The 17,430-nt window shown below is 40.1% G+C and overlaps 1 protein-coding gene across 1 annotated transcript; it reads left to right on the top strand.

The window, feature by feature from the left end:
• Positions 1-492: 492 nt before the first annotated feature.
• On the top strand, positions 493-11,565 carry depdc1b (DEP domain containing 1B). The gene is made up of 11 exons (XM_070967125.1): positions 493-641; positions 2,707-2,972; positions 3,561-3,705; positions 4,283-4,410; positions 5,780-5,910; positions 6,005-6,052; positions 6,487-6,627; positions 6,761-6,927; positions 7,701-7,877; positions 9,432-9,614; positions 9,813-11,565. The coding sequence occupies exons 1-11, from the start codon at positions 594-596 to the stop codon at positions 9,966-9,968; spliced, it is 1,590 nt and encodes a 529-aa protein (XP_070823226.1). The 5' UTR covers positions 493-593; the 3' UTR covers positions 9,969-11,565.
• Positions 11,566-17,430: the final 5,865 nt, after the last annotated feature.

Raw genomic sequence — 17,430 nt, 5'->3', positions numbered from 1 at the left:
CAAACATTGAACTTTAGAAATGATTATAAATGGTCATTTTATCTGATCCCATCTTTCAAAATAAACCAGGTTGACTGTGCAAAGTCTGGCCCATGGACAAAGGGCAAATCTAGCCAAACATTTGCATAATTTTTTCATGTCTGCTAAGTGGCGCATTTTTTCATGTATTTGATTTTGGTTTTGACAGTTCTTTATTTTGTGTATGCTTTTATGACCCTTATGTTATCTGTTTTCAATGTGTTATTGTTGTTATTTTCATTATTATTATTATTATTATTAGTAGTAGTAGTAGTAGTAGTAGTAGTAGTAGTAGTAGTATAAATGTATTAGTAGTTGAACGTTGACGTGTGTATTGTCCTGCGGCATGTCCATTCATAAAGGCTGCATTCTTGTGGTCACGTGATCAGCTCACAGTCGAATCACGTCGCTCAAATGATGTGACGCACGAGATTCAAAGTTGGCAGCAACGTCTGCGCGTTGAGATACTCTTGTAACTTTGTGTTTTCATCCGCAGCAGAAGCTTTTGAAAAGGTAACACAGAGGTTATCTATCTCCATGTTTTCACACGCGTGAAGTGGGTGTTCAGTATTGGAATGGACGGCAAAGTCATTGGTCCGGGTCCATACAGGGCGACCAAACTGGTGAGTTTGTTGTTAACTTAGTGTTAACGTTAGCAAGGCACGAGTAAATGTGACGTTGAAAGGCTTTAAGTTTCAACGTTACAGTGTTGCGTTAATGTGTAAAGTTTGCTTCTAGTTACGGCTGCGAAATTAAAGTACGTTTATCATTTCTCTTCATGAAGGTCGAAAGCGTACGTTTAAACTGAGCTCGGTCTTAAGTTTAACGTTAACTGAGTCAACTAGCTAACAGCTAGCGTTACGTGTATTTTTCTGATTCGGGAATAACCGAGGGGAGTTCAAGCGTTTAAAATCTGCGCATAAAAAAGAACGGCTCGCTAAACAGCACTATAATCATTAGGGATGTCCTTAACTTTTTGTGGATAAATGTCCTGCATGCTAACTGTAGTATCAGAAACACCTGCGCATGTTTAGTTTGTTGTGACTGTTGTGTTTCAGAGCTGTGTAGCAATGTTATTCAGCATTCAGAATTACCTCAATTACGAGAATAGTCGTCGGTGTTTACATTGAGGGTAACTGCGAACACATTCAATGTAATGCTAATGTGTTCACTTTGTCTTGTGTACTTTTCACTCACTACAGCTCCTTTTTAGACATACATGTCTAACTCACTGGCTGTGGTTTGGAATCTCTAACCCCTTTCACTCTAATAAACTACTGTATACATTAAAACACATTGCAAAATCATTCTGAATTATATGTATAGATATACTAGCAAGTTAATGCACCCATTCCCTTCTTTCTCCTGTTGGTCTTTTTCACATTTTGACTTGTAACAGGTGGTAGGTATAACAGGTAGAAAAGGCACAGGTGTTACTAAATAATGTTAACGACAGTTCTGTTATATTCAGCTGACCCAGGAAGCTGCACCATAGCAGGACCCTGAGACTGAAGCAGCTAGATGGAATTCAGCCCCATTAACTTTATTTGCACCTGTGCCTTTGGTACTGTTACATGTCAAAATGTCGTCTGTGAAGAAGGCCTAATACTCAGTGTCAAGAGAATCTCGGCTGAACAAACCTGTGCTGAATCACAAATGGCCATACAATAATGTTTGCTCAATTTATCACACACCCTCAAGCTGAAAAGAAATGTCACAGTGGCTTCCTTACTACCTTTCATATTTTTATCCTTTCCCTGATTGGTTTCGGCCTTGGTTTTTTTTTTTACCTACAGTACATGTCTTTTTAGGCTTATGTGTATTGTATTTGTGCCACCTGGTAGTTAGACGTTGTAGTTAACAAAGCTTACAACCCCATAGTAAATATATGGATTATAGTCTCAAGATCCACAAAGCCTTCACCTTTTTTTCTGCTCGCAAAAACACTCAAAAAAAGGAACACTTTCCATTCATTGTCTGTCTCTCTCTCTCTCTCCTCTGCAACTTGTTTTAATGAAAGACCATCCCTATCCCGTCTCCCAGTAGTCTCAAGGCCAGCCTCTTGGCTTTTACTTGTTTTAAGATTTTTAATCTTTCCCTTCACATGTTCAGCTCTTTTCCTGATTCAGACCAGCCAGAGTGAGCGATGTTCGCCTGGGTTGTGTTGACCTCATGTAGCCTGTCTCTCTCTTTCTGCCTCTCTCTGCTTTTATCTACTTCTTTCATTTTTCTCCTGTCCATCAAGATACTTTGTGCGATCTGATAATCCATAACCTCTGCACCACCCAAAACAGTGCGAGCACATAATGCTCTATTTGTTTTCATACCTGCCTGCAGTTTTTGGCAACTAGAGGATATTAGAGTGGCCAAAGTTGTTTCAGAGCAGACTATGAAATGAAGAAAATGCACACAGTTTTTCATTCCAGAGGGCAGGATATTTTTCTCACATGTTGTATGCATCCCCTTTTAACAAAATGTTCCAAACCGCCTTCATAACATTGAAAAAAGAAACTTGTTGAAAATGCTCTTATGTGGGCTCTATCAGAGTCGCAGTTTGAGTGAAATATTTACATGCCATATCTAACAATTAGCAGCACTCCCCGAATTTGCCATCTGTGCTATTTGCTGTCTTTTTTACATTTCACATCATTTGTCACGCCACAATGTATATGTCTCCCTATTTTGCAGTGGAATGAAACTATTAAACTCTTCCGAGGTGGCATGCCGTTGAAAAGGCACTGGGCACACTTCCGCTACTATGACTGGAGTTTTACAGGATCCGAGGCTGTGGATTATCTGCATGAGCTGCTGAGGCGCAACTACAACTTTGGTCCTGAGGTGACTCGCTACCAGACTCTGCAGCTGCTCAGGAAGTTCCTCAAGGCCCATGTCATTGAAGACATCAAAGGACGCCATGGGACAGAGGACTTTGAAGATAGCGGCCATCTGTACAGGTACTACTTTGACTTCCTGTACTGTTATTTGTGTTGGTTGATAAACCAGAACGTATTGTTTTTCGTTATTGACAGATTAATCAGGCCAGCAAAATCATTGGTTCACCACAAACTCATATCTCCGAACTGTATAACAGCTCTGTGATCAGGAAAGCCACCCTGATCACAGAGGACCCCTCTCACCCCCTCCATCACTCCTTCCAGCTACTTCCGTCAGGCAGACACTACAAAGTCCCACTGGCCCGCAAAAACATCTATAAAAAATCCTTTATTTCCTTTGCAATAACCACCCTGAACAACATGAAATAAGACATTGAACAATATATATATCTGGCATGTATTGGCTGCTGTTTCCTTTTAACATTTCACTTGTCATCTGTGTGTGTGATATGTGCTGTATTTTTGTTTGAGCCTTGTCAAAGGAGAATTTCTGTCACCGTCTGGGACAGACAATAAAGTCTATCTATCTATCTATCTATCTATCTATCTATCTATCTATCTATCTATCTATCTATCTATCTATCTATCTATCTATCTATTGTCCATTCCCTCTCCGGCTGAGCCAAGTACTTTTGTATTTTTCTCCAGGTTCCCCACACTGTCTCCCCTGAAGTCTTTTCCAACAAGGCCCATGTTGAGAGACAGCAGTGACCTGCCCAGACTCATTCGCTGGGATGACTACGAAGAATTGCCTCAGCGGGAAAACATTGCACCCCTGAGGTCTGCTGTCATGGTGAGAAAGAGACAGAGCTGTTTCAGCTATGCCAATGCTTGCTTTGACTCATGCTGTGCTTGAAGTGAAGTAATTATGTAAACTTAATAGAGAGCAAATGGCAAGATGAGATCATTTTAACAGAGATCATTTTCATTTCCCCTGTTTGAGTTAATACTGAGAGCTGTCATTTACATTATTTTGCCTATACCATACACTGAAAAATTAAAAGGAAAGCTCAATGTAATGCAATGCAGTATATGAGCTGAACAAAAAATACTTAAATGTAATTGACAAAAATGATGGGTAAAAATAGTTTGCTTACAGTTGTGTTTTCAGTTTTTGTTCAGAATCTAGCTGCAGTTTTTTCTTTTCTTTCTCAGTTCTGTGGTACTTTTATTAGGTTGCATTATGTTGACAAGAAAATGTATTTATTTATATTTTTATTTTTTAAAGATTTCTCACATAAATGTTTTATTTGATTAAGTTACAAGACTGTTGTGTTGGATTCTTATTACACAGGGCTTTCTATGTGTCTGCATACTCAGTATAAGTTAAAACGAATTTTTCATTTGTGTCCTTATTCCTTTTCAATCAGACCTCAGACTTGTGGAATAAAAGGCACAGCGTAGCTATTGGGGACGTGCATGAATGCAAGCTCATACGGAGGAAGGAGATAACTGCAAAACAAGTGGACCACATCTGGAAATCAATGACAGTTGCACAGTATGTAGCCCTTCAATGTATCTCATCGCAAAACGCTCATGTTGTTGCAGCTTTTGCTCTAGATCAGTGGTTCCCAAACGTTTTTGGACCACAGCACTCATTCAACAAAAATGTTTCGTCATGGCACCCCGAGCCAGTATAGCATGCATATATGAACACTGATGCTTATCAGTTTCAACAATTTCATGTTATATTCAGGGGTTCACATTTAGTCCACCAGGAGATGATGTTTGATGCTCACCACTATACATAGCATGGTCTTAAAGGGACATTTCACCCCAAAATCAACAATAAATTTTTCCCTCTTACCTATAATTGTTATTTATCAGTCTAGATTATTTTGGTGTGAGTTGTAGAGATCTGTAGATATGGGCCATAGAGATGTCTGCCTTGTCTCGATAATAATGGCACCAGATGGCACTCGGCTTGTGCTGCTCAAAGCACCCAAAAATACATGTGAAAAACTGAACAGCACTGTCTCTTTTCAGAAATCATGACCCCGCTACGCGAGATAATCCACAGACCTTGTTGTGAGGAGTTTCATGAAAAAACATTTTCTTTCTACCGATCTACACGCGACATCTGTATCACTGCATTTCTGATTTTTGTCACACGTGTGCATGTGTACCATTTATGTGCATCGCTGATTATATTATATCAGATTTAAGTTACACAATACAGTCCCATTCTCAGTCACTCAGAATAAAAGCCATGGGGTTAACAGACAGAGGTAAAGATTTAAAATAAACAATGAGTACAATTATATGTGTAATTTTGTTAAATGTACTTCTTTCATTTTAATCAAAATTAAAATTAGTTTATTATTAAGGGGTGCAAGGAGAGGGGAAAAAAGAGCTGCAGGCATTTTAATGGGATGAATGAGCCTGCTGTCGATGTGGATGTGCAGGTGTGACCTCACTGACGGGCTGGCTCTTATCCTGTTTTCTTGTACACAGCAATGACAGAGGCGCTTCACATATTGTGATGTTCATAACACGCAATACCACAGATATCCAAGATGTCTGTCTTCCAGAGGCAGCCAAAACCTGTCCAATAAACTGTAACAGTGTAGTGTTTGGTCTGATTTTAGCTTTATTGGTGGGCTCAGATTCAGTCCAGTCAGACTGTGTTAACACTGTGTGCTTATTGCTTTTTCCGTCTGTTTTGATTTGTTAGGAAATGTAACATAAAACTTTATTAATATAATGCGAAACTAAAAATGCAAAATTAACAATGCTACAATAAAGCTGCACCCTTGACCTGCCTGCAAGGTGCCCCAGGGTGACATGGACCCACTTTGGGACCCACTTTGAGACCCACTTTGGGACCCACTTCTTCAGATGTTTAAATACCATCTCTTTTGTTTTAGTTTGCAGGGCGTGCTGGGCCTAACGTCACTGGATGGAGTTTTAAACCCGACACATGTGAACGGCAAGCACATTGTTCACAATGTGTTCAGCGTTAATAAGACAGGCATAGTCGTATTGGAGAATAAAGCCGGTATGCATTTATTCACAATTGGAAGGACAATTGTTCAACAGCAACTTACGAGAATATTTTGACTCACCACCTGTATCTCCTTTTGCATCTCCAGAGGACATGCCATACTGGGTTATATCAGCAATGAAATGCCTCGCCAATTGTAAGTTTACATCTTCTGCTCACTCTAAAAGTTAACATTAGAAACATCACCATCTGCTTTGGGACTTCAGTGGGTACAAGCACCTGAAGAACATAAGTTACAGTACATTTCTAAAATGATTCATGAGGAGGCTAGACTGTAAACAGACGCTACAGTTTATTTTTCACTAATGACAGTTGAGAGTAGGTGTACATACACACACACCATAAAATCTGAAGTGCCACTTGACATGCTTATGTGCATGTATTAACATTAACCAGGGTTAACTGTACCACCCCAAATCCAAAAAAGAAAGAACACAATCTGTGATTGCATCCTGTTACTTATTTAAGCTTAACACAGAGTCCCAACTTTTTTTAAATGAGGGTTATATCGTTCTAATTTTATCGTATTTGTTGTAAAGCATTAAAAACTGCATTTGTCTGATTTCTCAGGGCCTAATGGCAATGAAAGCAAACAGCCAGTGTACCTGGGTTTTGAGAGGGATGTTCTGAAAACAGTGGGAGACTACTTTCAGAGACTCAAAGAACCCCTGCTGACTTTCCAGCTATATGAAGTCTTTGTCAACATTCTCAGTGAGTGACTCGCAATGCGGATCCACAACTGATATTTGTGCTCTGCTACAGATAAACAGCTGCTGGTGTTCAGTTTGTCTAGTCTGGATTTTGCCCTCAGGAGCAGGACTATTCTTTTCCCATATCTCTGCAGGTTTGCTGCAGGAGAAAGAGGTTGCCACTGAAGCTCTTCAAGTCAGCTGTCTCTTACTGCCTCCTCCAAACCGTAGACGCCTCCAGCTTTTACTGCGTCTCATGGCTCGGGTCTGCCAGAATCCCCACCTGCCTCCACTCAATGACTTCATTGCTACCCGCACACTGGTACACATTACTGACAGTTATTTGCTACTAATCTTTGTGCTGCCTTTCTAGTTTAGCGAGGTTAATTAAGAGTAGGATTGTTAGGAAATCCTACAAATCAGCATTCTAATTTAAGGACACAGAATGTCATGAACAAGGAATATAATACAAATATGATAGTCCTGCAATTCACACTGCCTTTAAAAAACTTGTAAGAAAGAGCATTTTAGATTGTGTAAGGGGCTTTGGAAAAAAAATCATTATTATAATATTATCAGCAGACTGTTCACACTAAAGTATACTCTAACAATACCAAGTCCAATTTGCCTTGATTCAACCCTCCTTTGATAACCATGACCAGGATGACTGAGAACATTTGATATACTATGGATAAGGTGAAAATTGAGTATAGTATATTTAGAGAAATATACAGTTCATGGTCACTACAGCTCCAGACTTGCACTCTCAGGTCATAGATGATACTGTGTTTACACCTGAACTATAGAATCATAAGATCTGAACTGTCCTTTTACAGCCTCCGACACAGAAGCATTTAACCTTGATGTTTTATTAGCAATTCAGATTATATTAAGTATGCATTCAGGCTGTCTAGATGATACTCTCAGTCCCCATTTGTGTGCATACAAAATTCAAATATTCAAATCCCAAAAATGCTCTGTGGTCCCAAGCTTATTACTTTGGATTGATTCAACAGGTGCTCATCAGATTCTTTCCGCTCGTCTCATGATGAGTATATTCAGGTTCTAGTCCATTTCCTTGCGGTCTCTGTCCAGATGGTGCAGATGTTCTCACACTGCGTTCTGGGCTCGGTAGACGAGATGGACTTGGATGAGCTGCTTGCCACCAAACTGGTGACCTTCATGATGGAGCACCACAACACCATCTTCCAAGTTCCTTCCAAGCTGCGTCACCAGGTTGAGGAGCACCTGTCCCACCTCAAAAGAGTTCAGGTCGGTGCGCTCTGTGCAGCTACAGTTCATGAATGGATTTATGAGCAGGGACAGTGTGTGTGAGGAGGCCTGTGCAGGTGGTGCTTTCTGCATCACAGTAACGTGCACCCACTTTCTGCTGCATCTGCTCCCTCCCACAGTCCCTGTGTACCAAGCCGTATCTGTGCATCATTTGTGAAGACAATATGACAGTTGTCAGATTGGTTCCTTCAACTTGCCAAGCACCAAGCGTGGACACAGTGGCTGGTAAATTTAGATATTAAATAAAGCCACATAAAATCAAGAAATTCCATTCATTGTTATGTTAATGTGAGTGGAAAGCACTTGAGGGTCTTGATGACCGTGCATTTAGTTGTGGGTTTAGTGTCCCATCTGGCAAAACCCTTTTGAGATTTTCTTCTGAAACAAATTCATATTTGTGATAGACTGCAGCCATAATGGAGGTGGAAGCAGCCAGTCAGCAGCGTTATTGCATGCTGATGATGATTGGATGAAATTCTATTTACTGCATGAACATATGAGAGTCTCTCATCATTGAGGAAATTTCATGAACTCGGTTTAAGCATCAATATTATTAAAGCGGTATTGCTCATAACAGCACTGTCACTGCTGCACTGAAGCCTGATGTCCCTGTATCTGGTTTGTATCTGTTGCTATGGGCAACACCATAAATGTCAGAAACAGGGCCACAGTCTTTAGGGGTTTTATTCCCTTTTCGCACTGCCTGCTTCAAGGTAAGTCTGTTTTCCTTGTAAACCTATAGTAACTATAGAAGCATCTCTTTCAATAGACAGAAACAGGAGCAGGCAGCCGTGGGATCACACACTGTATCAGACATAGACAGGCGGAGCGGCACAGTTTTCTCTTACCAGTTTGTGCTTGTCCTCGCGATTGCCTTCATGCAGTGGAGGTTTATTTTATCCCTCCATGCACAGTTGATTAATATTGATGCGTGCATGTGTTCTTCTTTTGGCTGGCACATCAGAAAATGGAGAAAACACAATCTGTGTTCAACGTTGTTTGGCCTACAAACGAAGGCCTGATTGATCATGTCCAACAGTAGATGCATAAGCTTACACATCCCACACAGTGAAGAGGATGAAAACATGATTCCATCCGAACTGAATTCTGTAAATGAGATATTAAAACTGTAACCACCCCGCACACTTAACATATCATTGACTATGATTATGACTAGCAATAGAAGTCAAGTGTTCTGGGGGATATGTAGGCATAACCATCCATACACTGTGTTGTGTTTCAGTAGAATTACTGAGAGGGTAGTTCATAAACTCCCTGTACAATAGTGGACTTTTTACAGTTAATGTCACTGACAGAGAAACTGTATTTTTGTAACTTTTAAGCAGGTAAGTCGGTAGCTTCACATTACTGGCTGCATATTATTTTTTGCCTATATTTTGCAGAAATATCCTGTACTTTATTTCTTTTATTATTCACAACAAAAAGGAGTGTACATATCCAGAAAATCAGTTTGTGTCACACCAGTATAAATCACCAAAAATGTGTATTCATTTCCTGTGTGTCTTTCATCAGATCAAATATGCAGGATCAGATACAGACTTCAGCACATCGCCAGCTTTTTGTAAGCAGATCAGCAGGGTGGAGTCTGAGGAGCAGAAGGTGATAGGAACACAGACCCCCCTGCTGGAACTGCTGGAAGGCCTGATTGCAGACAAAGAGCTGCCTGCCAAGGACAAGAGAAAAAGGCTCAAACAGGTATGGCTGCACTGTTTGGAGAGAAGGCATGTTGAAAGAGGAACCTTGTTTAATGTAGAACTCAGAGGAGGCTTGATGGGCAAAATCAGACTGGTCTTGAGCGATATGCTGTGGAATGTGCATCTGAGCTATTCATTTTAAGAATGTGCATGTGTGCACATGTCCTTACAGTACCAATGCATATCCACCTCCTTTCAGTTCCAGAGGTCGTACCCAGAAGTCTACAACCATCGATTTCCCACTGAGGAGAGCAAAGCTGCTGTCATACCCGAGAAAACCCCACGACTCAAACCTCCACTCATGTTCTTCAAACTCAAGACGCCCTTCCAGAGGAGCTGGAGTTTCAGGGCATGATCTGCCACCACTGACACATATGCACTTCACCCTGTTGAAACAATTCAACCTCAGTGTCACGAGATAAAGAGCAGTGTGGCTGTAATGGAGCTCTGGTAAGAGTGTTGGTCTCACACACACACACACACACACACATATTTGGTCAATTGTCATAACTAATGTTTAAAACTGATTAGTTGAGCTTTGTAGCACTGTTGAACTAATAATGTCAAAGGTCAGTTCATATAAATAATAATAATAGTTATAATAATAATAATAATACGACATTCCCACTGAAATCTTGAAAACTGAAATACTGAAAACTGCAAACAATGAATGTGGATACATTTTAACTTATTGTGTTGCTAGAAAACTTGAAGAATATGTAAGAAATGATCACCAATGAACACTGAGAGAACCACTCATATTTGTTAAAATGAACTCACAGTTGTTCTAATTTTATGTATTGGTATATTTTTCTATTACGATACTGTTCGTTAGAAAGGTCTAATGACCAAAACACATGGGGCATGGACACGGTGCGACACCTCTGCTCTGCATGCATGATGCATTGTGTCTGTTCCCATCTATTTCAGCTGTTATAGGCAGGGACAGTAGTTGACTGACATTGTCGTGTACCTAAATTGAATGAAATTTATTTTTAAAGTATTAATAGCTTATTAGGAGTTCGGCTTATAGGTTGTGAAAAGGTGACGTTCCCGTGAAGTCAAAATCAATGAATGAGTGTTTTTATGACGCCTTATACTATACAGCATCTATATGCCAGTCTCTGCCCCAACTATGGCAAACACGGCGTTTTGTAGGTATTTTTAAAGGTGTTTTAGAGTCTGGAGAGGTATTACACATTCAAAGTTATTGGTTATTGTAAATGCCGATCAGTATCCATGGTAAGTCCCCCTCTTAGCTCCCTGGTTTTGCAGGAAAGCATGTTGCTGTTTCATAGGAACATTAATGATGAAAGCAAGTTAGACTCTTAAAACATTTATATTGATGTGTATTTTTGTGCTCCACAGAAAAATCCTGAGGCATTTCTTCAAACAGATTAGATAATTTCATGATCTTGACTCGTATGACGCAAAGATTTCATTTTCACCATCAGTTTCTGATGTAGGACGGTCAGTATGATGTAGATATGAGCCTAACGTACAGTCTGTCAATGAACATTTGCTCAGCGTTTGTTCTGAAAGGGAGTTCATGTGACACCAAACTGAAAAGCTCTAGATGAGCTCCAGTGGATAATTGCATTTCTAACTACAAACACATCATAACTGAGCAGAGTTCTACACGGTCGAGGTCAAACTATAGATGCCATTTGCTGTAAAAAGTGCACAACAACATTTAGTTGTTTTGTTATGTTGATATCCTGAATCCTAGAATGAGGAAAAGGAGAAAAAAATAGGCAAAAGCCAACATTTCACATGTTCTTAACTGACTCACCCCTCTCTCTAAACCCTCCTTCCACTTTACTTGACGGGTCTTACTGGATATGCAGTCTGAAAACAGCTCATTTCATGTTTGTGCGTGTTGGTTTTATCCTGTATATAAGAACTGTTTTGTTTTTGTTTGTCTGTTTGCTACATATTTCACTCTCAAAAACTCTTTCACTGTTTTCAATGTATTTTGTAATTTTCTGTTACCTGCTGCTTTGTCATGTCAATCAGGTCGTTTCTCACTTAAATTGAGACTGTTTTTATTTTTGTAATGATTAAGTACTGATATTTCTATGCTGACTCTCCTAAATGCTCTTGAACAAATGCAATAATGCTGGAATTACTGTTACACTTGAATTGCTGCTCCATGCTGGAAAGAAATCAGCGGGATAAAAGTGATTTCATGTTGATGCTGATTTTCCTATAAAAGTTCTAATTGGCAGATATGACTGCTTTGTTGCCCTTCTTTTCTTGTTACATATGAGGAATGATTTGATATTTTCTGCAGGGGAACATTGTTTTGATGTAACCCAAACATGAATGCAAGCAAAATGCATCCTCCAGCGTACGATTGGGAGCTGAATTAGGTGCAATTTATTGTGCGTCATCGCGTACTGCAGAAGAGTAATAACCCTGCAACAACATAACAAGCACAGGCACAGCTCATGTATTGTTGGAGGATAAAGTCTGATTTCTGTTTTTGGCTCAGACCCAGTTTGCAAAGCACATTCTCCTGTCAGAGGGCAGGGGTTAAATCATTTTCTATAGCCATGCCCTTTGAAATCCTAATCCTAATAAAGAAAGGACATACAAAAAGAATCATACCACTATAGAAAAGAAGGAGCCTGAATATGCTTTTATTGTTTTATATGTCTTTTTTTCTTTCTTTTCAATAAAACAAAAATACTGCCATTCACCATTATTAAGCAATGCATTTTTCCCAGCCCTGAGAAAGAGTTATAGATAGTTATATATAGATAGTTATAGATGACCTTGTCTGCTTCCGTCTCTTTTTCATATAGCTGATGGTAATCCTTCAGGATCATGCAGAACATATGAATCTACTGGGTGACAGAATGACATGTGAGATGTGTAGCACATGTGTGACACAGCAAAAGAGTTGCAAGTCAGCAGCTGACACCTGCATGCGTTCCCAAGGAAACATCCCACACAGTAAACACAGAGGTGGACAGAAAACATCAGTGTCCCACACAGCTCATCGCCACAGTGATTCAGTGTTGAAACCTGTGTATGAAGTGCAGTGATAAGACTTTGTCTAGTCTGTCTGGTGGTGCAAGTTTATGTTTTGAGACAAAAGGGACAATGCTGGTGAAGGTCTGTGTCATTCACCTCTGTTTCCTCAGGCATGCGTTGTTTTTGATTCCACCACTGTGGGCGTCAAAGTTGGAAATGTTCCAGTTCTGCACAGTGTCAGCATGATGTAACAAGACCAACAGCTTGGATATATAACAGTTTCAACTGTGTTTTTCTGTTTCATGCATTGTTTCTGTCGTAATCATCACACCTGTCTACATGAGCCATGATGCAGAATTTTAAGAGTCATGTCTATTTACCTCTGATTTACACACCTAACTACAATGATTGTATATTGGACTTCCAAAATGCCTTCAGAGCGCTTTGTGCTAAATGCTAAAGTGAGCATGCTAACACACTCAGAGTGACGATGATTAGCACAGAGCTGCTTGACTTCAGGTGTTTGGATTGAATGCAGGGAAGATTTTCCTGTGCTATTCGCTGAAGTGTTTTTACAGTCTTGATTACTTGCACCTCCACACATTCATGAGTTGGAGCCATAAAGAAAATTTTGCTCAATTCGAAACATCTTCAACCCACCAGATGAATTTTTGCCTTAATTTTCACCCTTTGGAGCAAATTTCAGCATCAGCTCACATGTCTTTGTGGTAACCTGATAGCACTCATGACACCTACAATTAGCTTTATTTCATGTGAACACACACTTTGATTTACCTGTCAATATCATTAAGCAGTATGTGTGTAGAGAACTGGGAAGGGTCCAGAAAATCTCGGTTAAAGCCTGCTAAACTCCTGCTGCACTGTGCATGTGGTATTGATCTGAAACATCATTTAGATGAGATGCACCAGGCGAACGTTCACAACAGACTAATGAACACGCGCCTCTTGTTGCATACCTTAAGAAATCCATCTGCCTTGTGCTGTAAATGATATAATCTAGTTTGTGTCCAAAGCAATGCAGACAGATTGAGGAACTGAAGCAAAAGACCAGTCAGTGACCCTCTGACCAAACTCAGACACGCCTCAGACAACACGAAATTATCAGTTATTGAAGCACATGTTTTGAAAAGCTACCAAACTACAATACTTCTAATATAACTCACGTAATGATCGCCTTCAGAAGTAGCAGACTAATGACTCTCTTGAAGGTGTCACCGTGTGACTAATGTGGTAATATGAAAAACCTGTGAAATGACTATATGACTCTAATGAATGGTGGCGTGGACAAGTCTGTGGTCATCACGCTTCAGGTATTATCAGTGCTTTAATATTCCAGCCAGTGGGCCTGCACATTGTACAGTGGGTGTTCCATTCAGGGTGATTGAGAGTAGCTGATATCTCAGCAGTGGAGTGAAGGAGAGGGAATTAACTCCATCATCAGGGACCTCTTCAGTCTTTGCAGTCATGGGGGAAAAACCTGACCTGAATACAAAGCAGCCAGTTTGCTATCATTCATCAAATTTGTCTAGCTAGCATTAGGTACAGCCTTAAACCCAATGGTCATGAGCATTCAACACGTGATCTTTCAGTGTTGCTGACAGGGTTCTCATGCAAATTAAGCCAAACAGACCCAGAACACAGACAACCAGTCCCTGCCATAGCTTAAATGTTGGTGCTAAAGTCAGACGTTCCAGGTCCTGGGATAGGGCTGGGCTCTGGTCCTGTATGAATTTGCTCTTCCATAATCTTCTGACACTCACAGATATAGTCTAGATTAGCAACAGTGGATCCTATGAAGAGAAGAAATGAAGGTAAACGGCTACATTTCACATTCGTCTTCTTCACTTTTGAGGCTGTCAAGGTTGCATGAGCCTGTAACAGTTTTTAGGTATTTGGTGTTAGTGAGTCGGCCCATGCTCTCAAGTTGGGAAAGCCCATGCTGTTTCCATAATGCTTTTCTGGGAATAGACACGTAGCTTTGGTAATTGGTTTTCCACTGTGAACCTGAAAGCATAGCAACACGGGGAAAGAAAGTTCTGCTGTATGTATAATAGTTTTTCACTATCAATTACAGATTATGTCAAGAAGAAGAAGAAGAAGAAATATTTATTGGCAGTTTTCCCAGCACTGTCAGCATGAATTTGTTGTATTAATTTTACTGCACTTATCCTCAATTAAGAAAAAAAAATACCTGAATTGATTCAGATTTTTGCATGCTGTGCACTATGTCTCCTCTAATCACGCATCAATCAGAATTTCAAGAGCACAAACATTCACAGCATGATATTCACCTGCTCTGCAGAGAGGCAGTAGCATTGATTTAGTGTTAGTCATGAGCAGCGAATTAACAACCACAAAGGTGCAGAAAAGTCAGATTGCCGCACTGGAGAAGCTAATATGAGAAAATATAGATATAAGAGAAGGTCAAAAGAATGCAGCAAATTAGGAATGTGGGAGTTTCAGCTAATTAATGGCGGCTTGTAAGCATTAACGCAGCAATATGCACTCTAAGCAATGGACGACCTTGCAAACCGACTCTTTATTTTGATCCAGTCTGCTCAGTCAAGACAAACTTGAACTCATTTTCACTCTATCAAACTCTATTAGATAACAGCCAATTTAGAGGAGATGTGGCGGCACTGTACATGGGCAAAGTGTGTTTGTGCATGAGGGCGTGAGTGACTGATTCAGTGAGTGAGTGAGTGATCTTTATGTCTAAGCGCTGATCACTGCTTCTTTCAAGTGTTTTTCTGCCACATGCAGGCAGAGTACTTTTTCTCTCTTCCTTTTTGGTGGTGTAAAAAGCACGGAGTGAGTGGCTCTGAGTGTTTGAGCTGGTCTCAAGGTGTGATGGTGTGATCTGAAGAAATATCTCCTTTCTTATTGAGACAGAAATAAATAAGCTCCATGTAATAGTTGGCTTATAAAAACACGAGATGAAGTGTTACTCCTGTATTCTTCCTGGTTTTAATGAAAGCATAATCAGTTCATTAGTTTTCATTGAAAGAGGCTTATGAATCATATCGCTCTGTGCAGTTTGAGTGTGAAAAATAACTATCTGTGATACCACCAGTTGAAATCTGCGTCATTAATCCAAGGATCAAGAGGTAATTTTACCCTGGTTCTTTATCATTTCTCCCATTCTTTGAAGTTTTTGTTTTGTTCATGTTTGTCAAAAAAGAGAAGAACTGTGAATAACTGCCACTGACGTCTGATTCCCACTCATGTATTAGTCATTTTGAATACTAAGTAGGCAGTTAAACCTACTGGCCATCATCAACTTTCTGTGGTTCGCTGATTATTACAGAAGCACAGCACGGTCACACAATAACTGACTGTGTCCATCAAACCTGCCGTCATTACTCAGATGTCTGCAAAGTTCAGACAGAAAACATGCATCTACATACACGTCAGTAATGACACAAATCAAAATGTATTCTGCAACAAGAATATTTTCCTCATTTTTACTGTACATATTAATCAGGACCCAATCCTGGCAGTTTAAAACATGTCCGTGCATATCGCCTAGATACGGCCCACAGAGTTATGTCTTGCATTAAGTTTTCTGAATAAGCCCAGCGTGCTCGCTCTCAATGCTTGATGATCCAGTGCACGTGTCGCTGCGTGTTTGCTGCCGCAGTGTTTACTGATTGCAGACAAAAAAAGGATTCTGCTGGTGAATGTTGAATGATGTGAATGGTGATTGAGCTATGTTGTCAGAGCTGAGTGTTACATAAAATTATTTGATTTACTGGGTTTCTATAGATAGATAGATAGATAGATAGATAGATAGATAGATAGATAGATAGATAGATAGATAGATAGATAGATAGATACTTTATTCATCCCCAAGAGAAATTCACACCAAGGGAAATTCACAAAATGTGTTTGTGTGCGTGTGTGTGTGTCCATATATTACTCACTTTGTGGGGACATACAGTATATTTCTTGACACAGTCACATTGTGGGGACTCACCTTACTTGTGGGGACAAAATGCAGGTCCCAATAATGTAAATCATTAAATTTTAGGGAGAAGACTTGGGTTAAGGTTTGGGTTAGGCAAGTAGTGCTTATGGTAAGGGTTAGGGTTAAGTCTATGTAATGTCAAAGTGCAGCTTATTATCGTAAACAAGACAAGAGTCTAAAGCTTTCCTTGCAGCTCTTTGAGGCTGTAGTTAAAAGAGTACTCCACAGGTTTAACATTGCACTGCTCTAGCACTGTCAGACTTAGAAAGAAAACACCCATCCCATTTGCTGCAGAGCCAGAGGAATCATCACCTCTATTCCACTCATTCTTCTCCCTCATCAAAACCTGCCCATGTGGCCACATTACCCATAGTGCAACTCGACCACAGACTGGCCAATCAGGGATTGTGCTTGGAGTTGCTAATAGCCTCATGCTGCTAGCCTAAAGCGGATATAGGCAGCAGTTATGCAGCTCCCACTGGAGCCACAAAACTCTCTATACGACCTTCTTCACATATACAGTAGCCTTGTTTGTCCCAAGACCCGCAAAACAGACCTTGCTAAATAAGGAAATGTTAGAGGATCACCAAAGTCATTAGGCCCCACATCCTTTGGGCACCATGAATATTTGAACAAAATTTCATGGCAATCTATTCATGAGTTCCTAACAATTACTAATTAGCACTGCTGAGCCTGATAGGAACGTCATTAGTTTTTCAGACATTTGGTCATAAACCAAAAGCAACAACAGTAAAGTTCTGCCTTTAGCTATTACACTGCATACACTGTCATCCAGCTCGCATGGTAAAACAACAACAACAACAACAACAACAACAACAAAAATGCTACT

This window comes from Chaetodon trifascialis, chromosome 7, assembly GCF_039877785.1.
Source record: "Chaetodon trifascialis isolate fChaTrf1 chromosome 7, fChaTrf1.hap1, whole genome shotgun sequence".
Taxonomy (NCBI): Eukaryota; Metazoa; Chordata; class Actinopteri; order Chaetodontiformes; family Chaetodontidae; genus Chaetodon; species Chaetodon trifascialis.
Note: the sequence above shows the minus strand (reverse complement) of the source record. Positions and strands in the feature narration are given on the sequence as shown.

What these genes read in the sequence shown, in the direction of transcription:
- depdc1b (XM_070967125.1), top strand. Translation starts at nt 594, where the DNA reads ATGGACGGCAAAGTCATTGGTCCGGGTCCATACAGGGCGACCAAACTG. An exon ending in GATAGCGGCCATCTGTACAG is followed by an intron (nt 2,973 to 3,560) that starts GTACTACTTTGA and finishes ATTTTTCTCCAG; the next exon opens with GTTCCCCACACTGTCTCCCC. An exon ending in AGTCTTTGTCAACATTCTCA is followed by an intron (nt 6,628 to 6,760) that starts GTGAGTGACTCG and finishes ATATCTCTGCAG; the next exon opens with GTTTGCTGCAGGAGAAAGAG.